This window comes from Pan paniscus, chromosome X (assembly GCF_029289425.2).
Source record: "Pan paniscus chromosome X, NHGRI_mPanPan1-v2.0_pri, whole genome shotgun sequence".
Taxonomy (NCBI): domain Eukaryota; kingdom Metazoa; phylum Chordata; class Mammalia; order Primates; family Hominidae; genus Pan; species Pan paniscus.
In genome coordinates this window covers 50,853,932-50,872,783 of record NC_073272.2, presented here as the reverse complement: position 1 = coordinate 50,872,783, position 18,852 = coordinate 50,853,932, and the positions used below count along the sequence as shown (strand labels likewise).

Genomic DNA, 18,852 nt, shown 5'->3' with positions numbered 1-18,852 from the left:
AAACCGATGGAAGGTATCTCCAAGGACATGCTCCCACAGCAGCGGAAAGTGCACGGTTCCCAACACCCATTAACAATGTATGCTTTCAACAGAATTATGCTTTCATGGACTTACACACTGGTAAGTCAAGGATAGTTTTCTTTAAATCAATAGAATGATAAAAGTCATCATGCTCTTAGCCCACCCGCACAAAGGCACAGATTAAGTTTAGTCTTTATATAGATAAGACCCCTATATAAGAAAAACCAGACCAGGCCAAGGCTCACGCCTGTAATCCTAGTATTTTGGGAGGCTGAGCTGGCCAGATCACCTGAGCTCAGGACGTCGAGACCAGCCTAAGCAACATCAGAAAATCTCATCACTACAAAAAACAAACAAAAAAACCATCGAAAAATTAGCTGGGCATGGTGGCATGTACCTATACTCACAGCTACTCAGGAGGCTGAGGTGGGAGGACCGCTTGAGCCCAGGAGGTCAAGGCTGCAGCGAGCTCTGATAACACCACCGCACTCCAGCCTCGGGGACAGAGTGAGACGCTGTCTCCAGTTTTAATAATCGAACCTAAAAACGTACAAATTTATCTATCGAATTCACTATATTAACACATGAATGGGAAAAAATGCTGTGGTAATCGAAATAGATGCACTGTTTGATGAAAATCAACATATATTCAAATGAATACTCTCAGCAAATTTGGAACAGAATGGAATGACTCACTCTGATAAAGTCCGTCTACAAAAAAGGAGAGTAAATAGGATGGTGAAATGTTGAAATTTTTCGGTTTCTCATCAGGGATAAGACAAGGATGTCCACTGTCACCATTGTAACGGGTGGGTCTGTGCAATGCCATAAAATCAGAAAAGGAAATAAAACTCTTTACAATGGCAACGACGGGCCCGCCACGGTGGCCCACGCCAGTAATCCCAGCACTGTGGGAGGTGAGGTGGGTGCATCGCTTGCACTCAAAAGTTCAACAACAGCCCGGGAAACATGGCAAAACCCCGTCTCTACAAAAAATACAAAAGGAAAAAGAAAAAAAAATGGCGGAAACAAAACTGCTCTTATTCCAGGATGATATGTTTCTGTATATTGAAGACTGAAAACGACCTAGAAGTAAACTTTAGAATTCACAAGCATATTTCACAAGGCCGCTGGATAGAAAACCAATATGTAAGAATTATGTCTCCACCGGGCGCGGAGGCTCATGCCTGTAATCCCAGCACTTTGGGAGGCCAAGGCAGGTGAATCACGAGGTCAGGAGTTCAAGAGCACCCCGGCCAAGATGGCGAAAGCCCATCTCTAGTAAAAACACAAAACTTAGCCAGGCGTGCTGGTGGGTGCCTATAATCCCAGCTACTCGGGAGGCTGAGGCAGACAATTGCTTGAATCCGGGAGGCGGGGTTGCAGTGAGCAGAGATCGCGCCACTGCACTCCAGCCTGGGCGACAGAGCAAGACTCCGTCTCAAAAGAGAACAAAGAAAGAAAGAAAAAAAAAAAAGAACGATGTCTCTACATACCAGCTCAGAGAGTTACAATACACGATTTCAAAGAATGATACATATTTCACAGCATCAAAAAGCTAGAAATAAAATTCACAAAAGATGCGCAAGACTTCTTTGCAGAAGGCTGTAAAGCTTTATTGGGAGAATTTTAATGAACAAATTTCCAACATAGGAGCAGCCTGCATCATTTCAACGTGTCTTCTTTTAACACTGTGATTGCTTTTCACCTGTAACAGAAACACAACGATTGGGAACATGACTTAGCAACAGATTATTCAGATGACCCTAAAGGCATACAAAGCACACTACACTTTGGGTTTTATTAAATGGACTAAAAACAGAACCCTATGGGTGATCCCGTGTCTTACACGCAATTGAACCTCTGCATAAACTTTGAGCGTACACCTGCAGAATTTAAAAGTAATTTCCTCCCTGAACATCAAGTGCTTCCTTTCAAGTCACAAGCACTTACAATTAACAGTCAGCAATTTGGAAAACACATGTGTAAAGCATACTTCAGTTGATTACTCAGGAAGTACTAGAGTCATGGTCTTTCAACTTTAAATCTTATCAATTCATGTCTCTAAAGCTGAAACTTACATGTAACATTTGATATGATTAGAGATGATTATATCGTATGTGTGTCTACAGTCTTATTAGAAATAGTGGCTCATGAAGACTGACAGTGGGGCAGGGAGCATGCATAGCACAGGCATCTTACTCACACCCATGCTGAGCATCACTGACCTACATGCCACAGATGACGGGAACTAAACGGTCTCTCGCCATTTGATATTTATTTCAGTCACTCAAGGTTTCCGTGGGGAAAGATTTAAGAAGCAATTGTACCATTTGACCCAGCCATCCCATTACTGGGTATATACCCAAAGGACTATAAATCATGCTGCTATAAAGACACATGCACACGTATGTTTATTGCGGCATTATTCACGATAGCAAAGACTTGGAACCAACCCAAATGTCCAACAACGATAGACTGGATTAAGAAAATGTGGCACATATACACCATGGAATACTATGCAGCCCTAAAAAAATGATGAGTTCATGTCCTTTGTAGGGACATGGATGAAACTGGAAATCATCATTCTCAGTAAACTATCGCAAGAACAAAAAACCAAACACCGCATATTCTCACTCATAGGTGGGAACTGAACAATGAGATCACATGGACAGAGGAAGGGGAATATCACACCCTGGGGACTGTTGTGGGGTGGGGGGAGGGGGGAGGGATAGCACTGGGAGATGTACCTAATGCTAGATGATGAGATAGTGGGTGCAGCGCACCAGCATGGCACATGTATACATATGTAACTAAGCTGCACAATGTGCACATGTACCCTAAAACTTAAAGTATAATAATAAAAAAGTAAATAAATAAATAAAAGAAAAAAAAAAGAAGCAGTTGTTCATTGAAAGCCAGAGAAACCCTGCCTGGGCAACACAGTGAGACCTCATCTCTACAAAAATGAAAACAAAGAAATGTACTCAGGCACGGTGGCTTGTGCATGTAGTTCCAGCCACTCAGGAGGCCGAGGTGGGAGGACGGCTTTAGCCTGGGAGCCAGAGGTTGCAGTGAGCTGAAATTGCATCACTGCACTCCAGCCTGGGTGACACACTGAGACTCTGTCGCAAACAAACAAACAAACCAAGAAGAGGGAGAATTCACAATTTCACAAGATCTTACACTACGTATTCAGCTCTCCACACGGAAAAACTAGGATGAAGCAGAGGGCCCGCTCACTTTCTTACTGACAATGAAATCTCAGTTCAGAGATTTTCAGATGACTCGGGCCAGGGTTTCATGATCTGTGATTAACAAACCATGCGAAGCAGATGATCTCTGTGTCCCACGCATTCTATGCAACAGGATCAGAGTATGAAAGAACCGGAATGGAAAATGGTTTTAAAATCTCTGACTTAAACTCACTAATTTCATAAGAACCAAAGATAGGTTTAGAAGGGAAAGGACTCACTCAGAATCTCGCCAAGGCTGTAAGAGCTGCTATTAGAACCCTCATGAGTGCTTCAGCATTTTTCACACCAAGTGATGGGTGTTACAAACGTGTTATGTATTGATTAAAAGCAGACCTTTACAAAAGCATCTGAAAATTGTGAGCTACTGGTTTAAGGATTTATACTCAAAACTTTTAATTCAACATAGCTTTGACTCAGTTTGTTTCCCTATCTGACAGTCTATCAGTCGGGTGCTGGGACCTGAACTACGTTTCAAATAACCTGTATATAAGAACTCTGTTACTAAAGAGGCAGTATTGTTACCTCTCTGTTATTAAAAATATAATGCTGGGTCGGGCACGGTGGCTCTCGCCTGTAATCCCGGCAATTTCGATGGTCGAGGCAGGTGGATCACCTGAGGTCAGGAGTTCGGGAACAACCTGTGCAACAGAACGAAACCCTGTCTCTACTAAAAATACAAAAATTAGCTGGGTGCGGCGGAGCATGCCTGTAAGCCCGGCTCCGCCAGAGGCTCAGGCAGGAGAATCACTTGAACCCTGGAGACAGAACTTCCAGTGAGCCGAGGTGGCACCACTGCACTCCAGCCTGGTCTTCAGAGCGAGACTCCGTCTCAAAAACATAGTAAGAATTACAATATGATACTGTGGAAACAGACACCCTACAATGTGCATGCCTAATGGATTGCCTACCTTCTTCAGGCGTTTTCACCTCCTCTGGATTTGGCGGGTCCATCTCCTGCCCATCAGGACCATCTTCACACTCACACCCAGTCTGTGGGTGACCCTGTTCCTGGCTATCAGCTTCAGGCTTCGGCCCTTAAAAATAAAAGCTACATATCAATTTAAGCAGTAAAACATGAAGTATGAATAAGAAAATAATATTCATGCTCTCGGTATTATTAGATAAAAGCTTTAGCTAACGTAATAATAAATGTGTTGATAAGAATCCCAGGAACATTATTTCAGGAGTCCGTTAGCAGAAAACAGGAAAACAAGGTGTTCCAAATATTACCCTCTTCCTTTCCGAAGACTGCCCTCAGACAACTTTGCTGCCTCCTTTGCACTTCTCTGTTATTCTACTTCTGATTGTCCTTCTCGTATTAAATGACTCAAGGCTCAAATCCCGTCTCTCACAGCACTTACACTCCTAGCGCTTAGACTCTTACATGGCATGAGTAGCCACCAATAAACGCTGAGTGAGAAAACTCTTTTAAAAATACATGAAAAAGCCCAAACTGCAGAATATTCTGCAAACCAACTGGTCTATCCTCTCCAAAAATGTCCGTATCGTGAATGACAAGCAAAATTAAGGAAACATTACAGGTTAAAGGAAACTAAAAACACCTGAAAAGCACATGCAAGGTGTGATTCTGAACTGGACTCTGGATCAGAAAAAGAAATCCTATCAATAAAATTATCTGGGCCGGGCGTGGGGTCTCACGCCTGCAATCCAAACATTTTGGGATGCCAAGGTGGGCAGAGCAGGTGAGGCCAGAAGTTCAAGACCGCAGTGGCCGGCGCCTGTAGTCCCAGCTACACGGGAGGCTGAGGCATGAGAATCCCTAGAACCTGGGAGGTGTAGGTTGCAGTGAGCCGAGATCGCACTACTGCACTCCAACCTGGCCCACAGAGAGAGACTCCGTCTCAACAAAGAAAAAAAGGAAAAAAGAAATTTTCTGGGGAACTGGCAAAATTTGAGTATGCACTCTGTATGAAATGACTCCATTTTCTCATTGTTAAATTTCCTGATTTTGATCTTTGTGCAGTGATGATCCAAGAAATGACTTTCTCTTTGCTCTGACGATATACACACCCTCAAGTACATAGGGTAAAGGACCATAATACCTGAAACTTTATCGAAACAATTCAGCATTAATAACAGTAAACATATATCGGTTTGTGTGTGTGTGTGTGTGAGTGTGTGGGCAGCACGGTAAGAGAGGGAGGGAAGAGGTGAAACCTATGAAGCGAAAGCTTTTAACAATTGGTGAATCCAGGTGTAAACTATACGAGTTCATTGTTCTATTCTTCCAAATTTTATATAAATGTTATGTCTTGAAGATAGATACAGTAAAAATTTAAAAGAATATATGATAACTGCACTGAACTTTAGGAAGAAAGGAATTTCCAGTTGTGGTAAAAAATACAGATATCCTAAAATTTACCATCTTAACTATTTTTAAGTGGTACAGTTCACTAAGGAGTTACGTTTGCAACATTACCAGCCACTAGGCACAAAAACTTTGCATCTGTGTTTTCCTATACCATGAAAACTTTATTTATTTAATGAATTTATTTATTTATGTATTCATTTATTTATTTATTAGCGATGAGGTCTCACTGTGTTTCCCAGGCTGGGCTTGAACTCCAGGGCTCAAGCAATCCTCTCACCTCAGCCTCCCAAGTAGCTGGGACTATGAGTGCATGGCATTCAGCCCAGCTTTAGACCTTTCTCCTAAATGACAATCTAAGGATAAACCACAGGACATGTATAATGCTTATATTCAGCCGTAGAGTACCAACAGCAGTGTGCGTCAGCTGAGAAATCTGAAGTCTACCACGTGGATAGGATTTCAGTTACAATTACAATGTCAGTTTCTGAAGGATTGATTAGCTGGATGGATGTGAGGACAATGGAAAATCTTACAGTCACGACACCCATTACCTATTGGGGTAAAGAGAAACTTCACTTTGTTCAAATAAAGTTATATTTAGGTCCGAAGGTCCTAAAGGTAATATTCCATAAATGAACCCCGTGAAGAACAAAGCACCAAATATAACATTGTTTGTGAATCACAGAAAATATACTGTCCCGCACTGAGAATAAGGGAGTGGGCGGACAGCAATTAATGGGCATTGTTGTCAGTCAGATTCTAGGAACTTTTAACAGTGCATCCCTGGAATAATCCATGACCTCCGTTACATAAATGCTTCCTTTCAAAACATTTTATCTCGGAGAAATTATTTCCATCTCACGTTAATCTCAGGATAATTCCGTTTTTGCTTTTCTAACCATAAAAGGATTTAATCACCTCCTAAAAGCCGCTGAGAAAAATCACTAAACCAGCTACCTGTATGGCAGTATCCTCATTTATCCAGCTTTTATCAAATGTACCATATAAAAATATCAATCAAAGGAAACGGGGGCCAACATTCAGCGACTCGGTTTTTGGAGCTGCTCCTGCTCCTCTGAACTGGGTCTATTCTGGGTCAGTACTAAGCTACCTTACAGTAAAGCCTTTTGAGTTTTAAGCATTTTCAGCAAAATCACTTCCTTCTTTACAGCAACATAGATGATAGGAAGACACAAACCTTGGAACACAGTACCAATGTTGTATTCACCAGTCAAGGGTTCTTGGATAACGCACAATCCTGGCACCTCCATTCTCTCATTCATAAAGTCGAGAACTTTTATCATAGTGAGGGATTTGCCTAAGCTAAGCTGCAAACTACATAGCCTCCTCGCTTTTCCAGTCAATTTCAGGCATTCTTTCCATTGTTTTCTTTCCTCCTGTTCCTCCTATGTGACAATGCCTAACACGCACACACACACACACGTGCACACACACACACGAACACACACACACGCACACGCCAGCGGACGTTCTTCTTCCCTTTCCCTCACCTTGACCTGCACATGCTCCCTCATCCTCTCCCTCCTGAGCAGCTGCAGGATCCTGACGTTGAGTTGCTGGTTCCCCTTCTTCAGGTGTTGCTGGTTCCACTTCATCACTGAACTGCTCGGGCTGGGGAATACATGTGGGTGTGCAAATAAAAAGTAAGTTTCGTTATTGATACAAAATTTTACATATATACACAGAATACATAGCTATTTCTGGTCATAACTAAGCCTAAAGACATTTCTCCAACTCTATGCTCTATGCCCAATAAGGTTACTCCACCCACAGGGAGGTTTCTGTGAGAGAAGTGACGCACGAGGACTTTGGAGGCTATTATACTCTGTGTTGGAATACATGTGTACAATCTGTCATTAACAAACAAAGCCTGAGAAAGAAGTCATGGGCAAAAGCTGAAGAACACGAGAGGAAAAAAAAAAATCCTCCAGAATCAATGTTTCCTTCATGAGATGCCATCATCACTTTTTATGAGCAGGAAAGACCTTTATCAGCATTTCCACACTAATGAAACAACGCTATCACAAAAATTAATTTCTACTAATAGAAAACATCGAATTAACGTTTAAGCACTCACCCGCATAGGCCCAATCATTTCAGGAGGCTCTACATAGCGTCTTGGTCTAGGCCGATAGGTCGATCTTAATCGCCAACTCATATTTCACACTGAAAACAGACAACCGTGATTAGGAACGTGAGCCCCAGAGGGCTGCTATATTCGATCACTTCCATGGATAAATGTTAACTTGCCGTTTTACTTTGGAAATACTCTCAAAATAAGTCCCAGAGTTAAGCATACGTGTGTACGCTGTCTGAGTGCCTACAAAGCCACTTCTGCTGGCCAGGCTGGCAGAGCAATCATCTTAAGGCGTGTGGCAAAAGGCAGAGGACATTTTTTTCTAAATTTCTTTTGGACACGCGGTCTCGCTGTGTTGCTCAGGCTGGAGTGCAGCGGCGTGATCACAGCTCACTGCAGCCTCGACCTCCCGCTCAAGGGATCCTCCCACCTCAGTGTCCCGAGTAACTGGGACTACGTAGGCGAGCGCCACTGCGCCCCGCAGACAGAGGTCATTTCTGATGAGGTTTAGTTTCACAAGTGCACTCCCCACGAAAACCCTAGTGAATCACAATTCTCGTGATTGCTGCTTTGGGCACACTCCCACTTCCTAGAGCCATTCACCCCCCTCACAACAAGTTTGGTTGCACCGCACTGCCTCGCCCACTCCTTCCCACTGTTTTCGGACCTTCCATGGCGGAGGTGAGACCTTGCAGTGCTTCTCACTCGGGCGCTCCGCACTCCACACCGCTGGGGGGGCGCTCACCAGGCCGCAGCCTTCCCAGCTGCCAGGCCCCTTCTTCACCGCCCGCCTCGCCCCCGCCGGGGGCCCCATTCAGGGAATCTGCCCTGTGTCGTCGGGGGTTCCCGGCACCTCGGGACTTCCATCCCCCCAACAGCACTCACCCCATCTTCACCTGAGCCCCTGACCGCCTCCCCTCCACGGCCCACCTTCCTCCCCGTCCAGGCCCCTTCACGACCACGAAGCCGCCGGTGGCCTCGCAGCCTGTGAAGGGAAGGAGGACGACCTCGTGGCCCTTCTCCCTCAGAGGCCACAGACCAGGAAGCGGGACCCGCCTGACCCACCCGAGGCCCTCTCCACCCTCACTCACACTTCAGCGCCCGGGATGACTGGCCTGCAGACCTACCAGATGAATCTCAGTAGAGGAAAAAGAGTCCGGACCGCAGGAACCACACAGCACTGCCTCACAGCTCCCTGGCGTTCTTCACGTGGGCGAACGGGCCAGGCAGGAGACGCCCAGTGAACATGCGCACTGAGGCGGGAGCCCAGGGAGCATGCGCGGCTGTGGGCTGGGGAGGGCTGCCGTTCCCAGCGCCACGCCCCAAACCCTCGATGCCCATCCTCATGGAGGATAAGGGAATCCCACCTCCCTCTGCTGTTTCCTATGCCTCTGGGACTCAAGTAGTGCTCCCCTCAAAACTCACCCCATCTTCAACTGAACCCCACCCCCAACCCAGGGCCCTCTCTTGCCCCGGCCCCACCATGGGGACAAGGACCACTGTGACTGGCTGGGAAGACAGGTAAACCACCTGCGAAAACAGAAATAGCAACCTATCCCAAAAGGAAATTGTTCAATGTGAACAAGTCAGAGAAAGAGACTGAAAGAAAAATGAATAGAATCGCTAGGACCCGTAAGAAAATGCTAAAACGATATCTATCATTTGTTAGCATCAGAATCGCAGAGGGTGAAGTGACAGTATTAGGGAAACAGGACAGCCAGAGTGACACCACGTGAAAGTAAACTCCGTCTTGAAAGTAGCAAGATACATAGTCCTACCAGTCACAACCCATGGTCCTAAGATGTTTGGAGTTGAGAAAACAGATGGAAGGTATCTCCAAGGACATGCTCCCACAGCAGCGGAAAGTGCACGGTTCCCAACACCCATTAACAATGTATGCTTTCAACAGAATTATGCTTTCATGGACTTACACACTGGTAAGTCAAGGATAGTTTTCTTTAAATCAATAGAATGATAAAAGTCATCATGCTCTTAGCCCACCCGCACAAAGGCACAGATTAAGTTTAGTCTTTATATAGATAAGACCCCTATATAAGAAAAACCAGACCAGGCCAAGGCTCACGCCTGTAATCCTAGTATTTTGGGAGGCTGAGCTGGCCAGATCACCTGAGCTCAGGACGTCGAGACCAGCCTAAGCAACATCAGAAAATCTCATCACTACAAAAAACAAACAAAAAAACCATCGAAAAATTAGCTGGGCATGGTGGCATGTACCTATACTCACAGCTACTCAGGAGGCTGAGGTGGGAGGACCGCTTGAGCCCAGGAGGTCAAGGCTGCAGCGAGCTCTGATAACACCACCGCACTCCAGCCTCGGGGACAGAGTGAGACGCTGTCTCCAGTTTTAATAATCGAACCTAAAAACGTACAAATTTATCTATCGAATTCACTATATTAACACATGAATGGGAAAAAATGCTGTGGTAATCGAAATAGATGCACTGTTTGATGAAAATCAACATATATTCAAATGAATACTCTCAGCAAATTTGGAACAGAATGGAATGACTCACTCTGATAAAGTCCGTCTACAAAAAAGGAGAGTAAATAGGATGGTGAAATGTTGAAATTTTTCGGTTTCTCATCAGGGATAAGACAAGGATGTCCACTGTCACCATTGTAACGGGTGGGTCTGTGCAATGCCATAAAATCAGAAAAGGAAATAAAACTCTTTACAATGGCAACGACGGGCCCGCCACGGTGGCCCACGCCAGTAATCCCAGCACTGTGGGAGGTGAGGTGGGTGCATCGCTTGCACTCAAAAGTTCAACAACAGCCCGGGAAACATGGCAAAACCCCGTCTCTACAAAAAATACAAAAGGAAAAAGAAAAAAAAATGGCGGAAACAAAACTGCTCTTATTCCAGGATGATATGTTTCTGTATATTGAAGACTGAAAACGACCTAGAAGTAAACTTTAGAATTCACAAGCATATTTCACAAGGCCGCTGGATAGAAAACCAATATGTAAGAATTATGTCTCCACCGGGCGCGGAGGCTCATGCCTGTAATCCCAGCACTTTGGGAGGCCAAGGCAGGTGAATCACGAGGTCAGGAGTTCAAGAGCACCCCGGCCAAGATGGCGAAAGCCCATCTCTAGTAAAAACACAAAACTTAGCCAGGCGTGCTGGTGGGTGCCTATAATCCCAGCTACTCGGGAGGCTGAGGCAGACAATTGCTTGAATCCGGGAGGCGGGGTTGCAGTGAGCAGAGATCGCGCCACTGCACTCCAGCCTGGGCGACAGAGCAAGACTCCGTCTCAAAAGAGAACAAAGAAAGAAAGAAAAAAAAAAAGAACGATGTCTCTACATACCAGCTCAGAGAGTTACAATACACGATTTCAAAGAATGATACATATTTCACAGCATCAAAAAGCTAGAAATAAAATTCACAAAAGATGCGCAAGACTTCTTTGCAGAAGGCTGTAAAGCTTTATTGGGAGAATTTTAATGAACAAATTTCCAACATAGGAGCAGCCTGCATCATTTCAACGTGTCTTCTTTTAACACTGTGATTGCTTTTCACCTGTAACAGAAACACAACGATTGGGAACATGACTTAGCAACAGATTATTCAGATGACCCTAAAGGCATACAAAGCACACTACACTTTGGGTTTTATTAAATGGACTAAAAACAGAACCCTATGGGTGATCCCGTGTCTTACACGCAATTGAACCTCTGCATAAACTTTGAGCGTACACCTGCAGAATTTAAAAGTAATTTCCTCCCTGAACATCAAGTGCTTCCTTTCAAGTCACAAGCACTTACAATTAACAGTCAGCAATTTGGAAAACACATGTGTAAAGCATACTTCAGTTGATTACTCAGGAAGTACTAGAGTCATGGTCTTTCAACTTTAAATCTTATCAATTCATGTCTCTAAAGCTGAAACTTACATGTAACATTTGATATGATTAGAGATGATTATATCGTATGTGTGTCTACAGTCTTATTAGAAATAGTGGCTCATGAAGACTGACAGTGGGGCAGGGAGCATGCATAGCACAGGCATCTTACTCACACCCATGCTGAGCATCACTGACCTACATGCCACAGATGACGGGAACTAAACGGTCTCTCGCCATTTGATATTTATTTCAGTCACTCAAGGTTTCCGTGGGGAAAGATTTAAGAAGCAATTGTACCATTTGACCCAGCCATCCCATTACTGGGTATATACCCAAAGGACTATAAATCATGCTGCTATAAAGACACATGCACACGTATGTTTATTGCGGCATTATTCACGATAGCAAAGACTTGGAACCAACCCAAATGTCCAACAACGATAGACTGGATTAAGAAAATGTGGCACATATACACCATGGAATACTATGCAGCCCTAAAAAAATGATGAGTTCATGTCCTTTGTAGGGACATGGATGAAACTGGAAATCATCATTCTCAGTAAACTATCGCAAGAACAAAAAACCAAACACCGCATATTCTCACTCATAGGTGGGAACTGAACAATGAGATCACATGGACAGAGGAAGGGGAATATCACACCCTGGGGACTGTTGTGGGGTGGGGGGAGGGGGGAGGGATAGCACTGGGAGATGTACCTAATGCTAGATGATGAGATAGTGGGTGCAGCGCACCAGCATGGCACATGTATACATATGTAACTAAGCTGCACAATGTGCACATGTACCCTAAAACTTAAAGTATAATAATAAAAAAGTAAATAAATAAATAAAAGAAAAAAAAAAGAAGCAGTTGTTCATTGAAAGCCAGAGAAACCCTGCCTGGGCAACACAGTGAGACCTCATCTCTACAAAAATGAAAACAAAAAAATGTACTCAGGCACGGTGGCTTGTGCATGTAGTTCCAGCCACTCAGGAGGCCGAGGTGGGAGGACGGCTTTAGCCTGGGAGCCAGAGGTTGCAGTGAGCTGAAATTGCATCACTGCACTCCAGCCTGGGTGACACACTGAGACTCTGTCGCAAACAAACAAACAAACCAAGAAGAGGGAGAATTCACAATTTCACAAGATCTTACACTACGTATTCAGCTCTCCACACGGAAAAACTAGGATGAAGCAGAGGGCCCGCTCACTTTCTTACTGACAATGAAATCTCAGTTCAGAGATTTTCAGATGACTCGGGCCAGGGTTTCATGATCTGTGATTAACAAACCATGCGAAGCAGATGATCTCTGTGTCCCACGCATTCTATGCAACAGGATCAGAGTATGAAAGAACCGGAATGGAAAATGGTTTTAAAATCTCTGACTTAAACTCACTAATTTCATAAGAACCAAAGATAGGTTTAGAAGGGAAAGGACTCACTCAGAATCTCGCCAAGGCTGTAAGAGCTGCTATTAGAACCCTCATGAGTGCTTCAGCATTTTTCACACCAAGTGATGGGTGTTACAAACGTGTTATGTATTGATTAAAAGCAGACCTTTACAAAAGCATCTGAAAATTGTGAGCTACTGGTTTAAGGATTTATACTCAAAACTTTTAATTCAACATAGCTTTGACTCAGTTTGTTTCCCTATCTGACAGTCTATCAGTCGGGTGCTGGGGCCTGAACTACGTTTCAAATAACCTGTATATAAGAACTCTGTTACTAAAGAGGCAGTATTGTTACCTCTCTGTTATTAAAAATATAATGCTGGGTCGGGCACGGTGGCTCTCGCCTGTAATCCCGGCAATTTCGATGGTCGAGGCAGGTGGATCACCTGAGGTCAGGAGTTCGGGAACAACCTGTGCAACAGAACGAAACCCTGTCTCTACTAAAAATACAAAAATTAGCTGGGCGCGGCGGAGCATGCCTGTAACCACGGCTCCGCCAGAGGCTCAGGCAGGAGAATCACTTGAACCCTGGAGACAGAATTTCCAGTGAGCCGAGGTGGCACCACTGCACTCCAGCCTGGTCTTCAGAGCGAGACTCCGTCTCAAAAACATAGTAAGAATTACAATATGATACTGTGGAAACAGACACCCTACAATGTGCATGCCTAATGGATTGCCTACCTTCTTCAGGCGTTTTCACCTCCTCTGGATTTGGCGGGTCCATCTCCTGCCCATCAGGACCATCTTCACACTCACACCCAGTCTGTGGGTGACCCTGTTCCTGGCTATCAGCTTCAGGCTTCGGCCCTTAAAAATAAAAGCTACGTATCAATTTAAGCAGTAAAACATGAAGTATGAATAAGAAAATAATATTCATGCTCTCGGTATTATTAGATAAAAGCTTTAGCTAACGTAATAATAAATGTGTTGATAAGAATCCCAGGAACATTATTTCAGGAGTCCGTTAGCAGAAAACAGGAAAACAAGGTGTTCCAAATATTACCCTCTTCCTTTCCGAAGACTGTCCTCAGACAACTTTGCTGCCTCCTTTGCACTTCTCTGTTATTCTACTTCTGATTGTCCTTCTCGTATTAAATGACTCAAGGCTCAAATCCCATCTCTCACAGCACTTACACTCCTAGCGCTTAGACTCTTACATGGCATGAGTAGCCACCAATAAACGCTGAGTGAGAAAACTCTTTTAAAAATACATGAAAAAGCCCAAACTGCAGAATATTCTGCAAACCAACTGGTCTATCCTCTCCAAAAATGTCCGTATCGTGAATGACAAGCAAAATTAAGGAAACATTACAGGTTAAAGGAAACTAAAAACACCTGAAAAGCACATGCAAGGTGTGATTCTGAACTGGACTCTGGATCAGAAAAAGAAATCCTATCAATAAAATTATCTGGGCCGGGCGTGGGGTCTCACGCCTGCAATCCAAACATTTTGGGATGCCAAGGTGGGCAGAGCAGGTGAGGCCAGAAGTTCAAGACCGCAGTGGCCGGCGCCTGTAGTCCCAGCTACACGGGAGGCTGAGGCATGAGAATCCCTAGAACCTGGGAGGTGTAGGTTGCAGTGAGCCGAGATCGCACTACTGCACTCCAACCTGGCCCACAGAGAGAGACTCCGTCTCAACAAAGAAAAAAAAAAGGAAAAAAGAAATTTTCTGGGGAACTGGCAAAATTTGAGTATGCACTCTGTATTAAATGACTCCATTTTCTCATTGTTAAATTTCCTGATTTTGATCTTTGTGCAGTGATGATCCAAGAAATGACTTTCTCTTTGCTCTGACGATATACACACCCTCAAGTACATAGGGTAAAGGACCATAATACCTGAAACTTTATCAAAACAATTCAGCATTAATAACAGTAAACATATATCCGTATGTGTGTGTGTGTGTGTGTGAGTGTGTGGGCAGCACGGTAAGAGACAGAGGGAAGACATGTGAAACCTATGAAGCGAAAGCTATTAACAATTGGTGAATCCAGATGAACAGTATATGACTTCATTGTACTATTCTTGCAAATTTTCTATCAATGTTATGTCTTGAAGATACATACAGTAAAAATTTAAAAGAATATATGATAACTGCACTGAACTTTAGGAAGAAAGGAATTTCCAGTTGTGGTAAAAAATACAGATATCCTAAAATTTACCATCTTAACTATTTTTAAGTGGTACAGTTCACTAAGGAGTTATGTTTGCAACATTACCAGCCACTAGGCACAAAAACTTTGCATCTGTGTTTTCCTATACCATGAAAACTTTATTTATTTAATGAATTTCTTTATGTATTTATGTATTCATTTATTTATTTATTAGCGATGAGGTCTCACTGTGTTTCCCAGGCTGGGCTTGAACTCCAGGGCTCAAGCAATCCTCTCACCTCAGCCTCCCAAGTAGCTGGGACTATGAGTGCATGGCATTCAGCCCAGCTTTAGACCTTTCTCCTAAATGACAATCTAAGGATAAAACACAGGACATGTATAATGCTTATATTCAGCCGTAGAGTACCAACAGCAGTGTGCGTCAGCTGAGAAATCTGAAGTCTGCCACGTGGATAGGATTTCAGTTACAATTACAATGTCAGTTTCTGAAGGATTGATTAGCTGGATGGATGTGAGGACAATGGAAAATCTTACAGTCACGACACCCATTACCTATTGGGGTAAAGAGAAACTTCACTTTGTTCAAATAAAGTTATATTTAGGTCCGAAGGTCCTAAAGGTAATATTCCATAAATGAACCCCGTGAAGAACAAAGCACCAAATATAACATTGTTTGTGAATCACAGAAAATATACTGTCCCGCACTGAGAATAAGGGAGTGGGCGGACAGCAATTAATGGGCATTGTTGTCAGTCAGATTCTAGGAACTTTTAACAGTGCATCCCTGGAATAATCCATGACCTCCGTTACATAAATGCTTCCTTTCAAAACATTTTGTCTCGGAGAAATTATTTCCATCTCACGTTAATCTCAGGATAATTCCGTTTTTGCTTTTCTAACCATAAAAGGATTTAATCACCTCCTAAAAGCCGCTGAGAAAAATCACTAAACCAGCTACCTGTATGGCAGTATCCTCATTTATCCAGCTTTTATCAAATGTACCATATAAAAATATCAATCAAAGGAAACGGGGGCCAACATTCAGCGACTCGGTTTTTGGAGCTGCTCCTGCTCCTCTGAACTGGGTCTATTCTTGGGTCAGTACTAAGCTACCTTACAGTAAAGCCTTTTGAGTTTTAAGCATTTTCAGCAAAATCACTTCCTTCTTTACAGCAACATAGATGATAGGAAGACACAAACCTTGGAACACAGTACCAATGTTGTATTCACCAGTCAAGGGTTCTTGGATAACGCACAATCCTGGCACCTCCATTCTCTCATTCATAAAGTCGAGAACTTTTATCATAGTGAGGGATTTGCCTAAGCTAAGCTGCAAACTACATAGCCTCCTCGCTTTTCCAGTCAATTTCAGGCATTCTTTCCATTGTTTTCTTTCCTCCTGTTCCTCCTATGTGACAATGCCTAACACGCACACACACACACACGTGCACACACACACACGAACACACACACACGCACACGCCAGCGGACGTTCTTCTTCCCTTTCCCTCACCTTGACCTGCACATGCTCCCTCATCCTCTCCCTCCTGAGCAGCTGCAGGATCCTGACGTTGAGTTGCTGGTTCCCCTTCTTCAGGTGTTGCTGGTTCCACTTCATCACTGAACTGCTCGGGCTGGGGAATACGTGTGGGTGTGCAAATAAAAAGTAAGTTTCGTTATTGATACAAAATTTTACATATATACACAGAATACATAGCTATTTCTGGTCATAACTAAGCCTAAAGACATTTCTCCAACTCTATGCTCTATGCCCAATAAGGTTACTCCACCCACAGGGAGGTTTCTGTGAGAGAAGTGACGCACGAGGACTTTGGAGGCTATTATACTCTGTGTTGGAATACATGTGTACAATCTGTCATTAACAAACAAAGCCTGAGAAAGAAGTCATGGGCAAAAGCTGAAGAACACGAGAGGAAAAAAAAAAAATCCTCCAGAATCAATGTTTCCTTCATGAGATGCCATCATCACTTTTTATGAGCAGGAAAGACCTTTATCAGCATTTCCACACTAATGAAACAACGCTATCACAAAAATTAATTTCTACTAATAGAAAACATCGAATTAACGTTTAAGCACTCACCCGCATAGGCCCAATCATTTCAGGAGGCTCTACATAGCGTCTTGGTCTAGGCCGATAGGTCGATCTTAATCGCCAACTCATATTTCACACTGAAAACAGACAACCGTGATTAGGAACGTGAGCCCCAGAGGGCTGCTATATTCGATCACTTCCATGGATAAATGTTAACTTGCCGTTTTACTTTGGAAATACTCTCAAAATAAGTCCCAGAGTTAAGCATACGTGTGTACGCTGTCTGAGTGCCTACAAAGCCACTTCTGCTGGCCAGGCTGGCAGAGCAATCATCTTAAGGCGTGTGGCAAAAGGCAGAGGACATTTTTTTCTAAATTTCTTTTGGACACGCGGTCTCGCTGTGTTGCTCAGGCTGGAGTGCAGCGGCGTGATCACAGCTCACTGCAGCCTCGACCTCCCGCTCAAGGGATCCTCCCACCTCAGTGTCCCGAGTAACTGGGACTACGTAGGCGAGCGCCACTGCGCCCCGCAGACAGAGGTCATTTCTGATGAGGTTTAGTTTCACAAGTGCACTCCCCACGAAAACCCTAGTGAATCACAATTCTCGTGATTGCTGCTTTGGGCACACTCCCACTTCCTAGAGCCATTCACCCCCCTCACAACAAGTTTGGTTGCACCGCACTGCCTCGCCCACTCCTTCCCACTGTTTTCGGACCTTCCATGGCGGAGGTGAGACCTTGCAGTGCTTCTCACTCGGGCGCTCCGCACTCCACACCGCTGGGGGGGCGCTCACCAGGCCGCAGCCTTCCCAGCTGCCAGGCCCCTTCTTCACCGCCCGCCTCGCCCCCGCCGGGGGCCCCATTCAGGGAATCTGCCCTGTGTCGTCGGGGGTTCCCGGCACCTCGGGACTTCCATCCCCCCAACAGCACTCACCCCATCTTCACCTGAGCCCCTGACCGCCTCCCCTCCACGGCCCACCTTCCTCCCCGTCCAGGCCCCTTCACGACCACGAAGCCGCCGGTGGCCTCGCAGCCTGTGAAGGGAAGGAGGACGACCTCGTGGCCCTTCTCCCTCAGAGGCCACAGACCAGGAAGTGGGACCCGCCTGACCCACCCGAGGCCCTCTCCACCCTCACTCACACTTCAGCGCCCGGGATGACTGGCCTGCAGACCTACCAGATGAATCTCAGTAGAGGAAAAAGAGTCCGGACCGCAGGAACCACACAGCACTGCCTCACAGCTCCCTGGCGTTCTTCACGTGGGCGAACGGGCCGGGCAGGAGACGCCCAGTGAACATGCGCACTGAGGCGGGAGCCCAGGGAGCATGCGCGGCTGTGGGCTGGGGAGGGCTGCCGTTCCCAGCGCCACGCCCCAAACCCTCGATGCCCATCCTCATGGAGGATAAGGGAATCCCACCTCCCTCTGCTGTTTCCTATGCCTCTGGGACTCAAGTAGTGCTCCCCTCAAAACTCACCCCATCTTCAACTGAACCCCACCCCCAACCCAGGGCCCTCTCTTGCCCCGGCCCCACCATGGGGACAAGGACCACTGTGACTGGCTGGGAAGACAGGTAAACCACCTGCGAAAACAGAAATAGCAACCTATCCCAAAAGGAAATTGTTCAATGTGAACAAGTCAGAGAAAGAGACTGAAAGA

The 18,852-nt window shown here is 44.9% G+C and overlaps 2 protein-coding genes across 3 annotated transcripts; both read right to left on the bottom strand.

Annotated features, from left to right (window-relative positions):
- Positions 1-48: 48 nt before the first annotated feature.
- LOC129395256 (G antigen 2D) lies at positions 49-8,950 on the bottom strand. 2 transcript variants are annotated; one of them, XM_055106272.2, is made up of 5 exons: positions 8,836-8,950; positions 7,709-7,797; positions 7,122-7,242; positions 4,187-4,312; positions 50-1,729 (listed from the first exon to the last, which is right to left on the bottom strand). In XM_055106272.2, exons 2-5 carry the CDS (start codon positions 7,787-7,789, stop codon positions 1,707-1,709), a joined length of 351 nt encoding a protein of 116 aa, XP_054962247.1. In that variant the 5' UTR covers positions 7,790-7,797; positions 8,836-8,950; the 3' UTR covers positions 50-1,706. The 2 variants fall into 2 exon arrangements, with proteins under 2 accessions (XP_063457624.1, XP_054962247.1); XM_063601554.1 differs by lacking the exon at positions 8,836-8,950 and having other exon boundaries at positions 49-1,729; positions 7,709-7,789.
- Positions 8,951-9,399: 449 nt separating this feature from the next.
- LOC129395245 (G antigen 2D) lies at positions 9,400-18,635 on the bottom strand. Its single transcript, XM_055106232.2, has 5 exons — positions 18,373-18,635; positions 17,246-17,334; positions 16,658-16,778; positions 13,711-13,836; positions 9,400-11,253 (listed from the first exon to the last, which is right to left on the bottom strand). Exons 2-5 carry the CDS (start codon positions 17,324-17,326, stop codon positions 11,231-11,233), a joined length of 351 nt encoding a protein of 116 aa, XP_054962207.1. The 5' UTR covers positions 17,327-17,334; positions 18,373-18,635; the 3' UTR covers positions 9,400-11,230.
- Positions 18,636-18,852: the final 217 nt, after the last annotated feature.

What these genes read in the sequence shown, in the direction of transcription:
- LOC129395256 (XM_055106272.2), bottom strand. Translation starts at nt 7,789, where the DNA reads ATGAGTTGGCGATTAAGATCGACCTATCGGCCTAGACCAAGACGCTAT. An exon ending in AAATGATTGGGCCTATGCGG is followed by an intron (nt 7,243 to 7,708) that starts GTGAGTGCTTAA and finishes TGTATTCCCCAG; the next exon opens with CCCGAGCAGTTCAGTGATGA. An exon ending in GGTGAAAACGCCTGAAGAAG is followed by an intron (nt 1,730 to 4,186) that starts GTAGGCAATCCA and finishes TTTCTGTTACAG; the next exon opens with GTGAAAAGCAATCACAGTGT.
- LOC129395245 (XM_055106232.2), bottom strand. Translation starts at nt 17,326, where the DNA reads ATGAGTTGGCGATTAAGATCGACCTATCGGCCTAGACCAAGACGCTAT. An exon ending in AAATGATTGGGCCTATGCGG is followed by an intron (nt 16,779 to 17,245) that starts GTGAGTGCTTAA and finishes CGTATTCCCCAG; the next exon opens with CCCGAGCAGTTCAGTGATGA. An exon ending in GGTGAAAACGCCTGAAGAAG is followed by an intron (nt 11,254 to 13,710) that starts GTAGGCAATCCA and finishes TTTCTGTTACAG; the next exon opens with GTGAAAAGCAATCACAGTGT.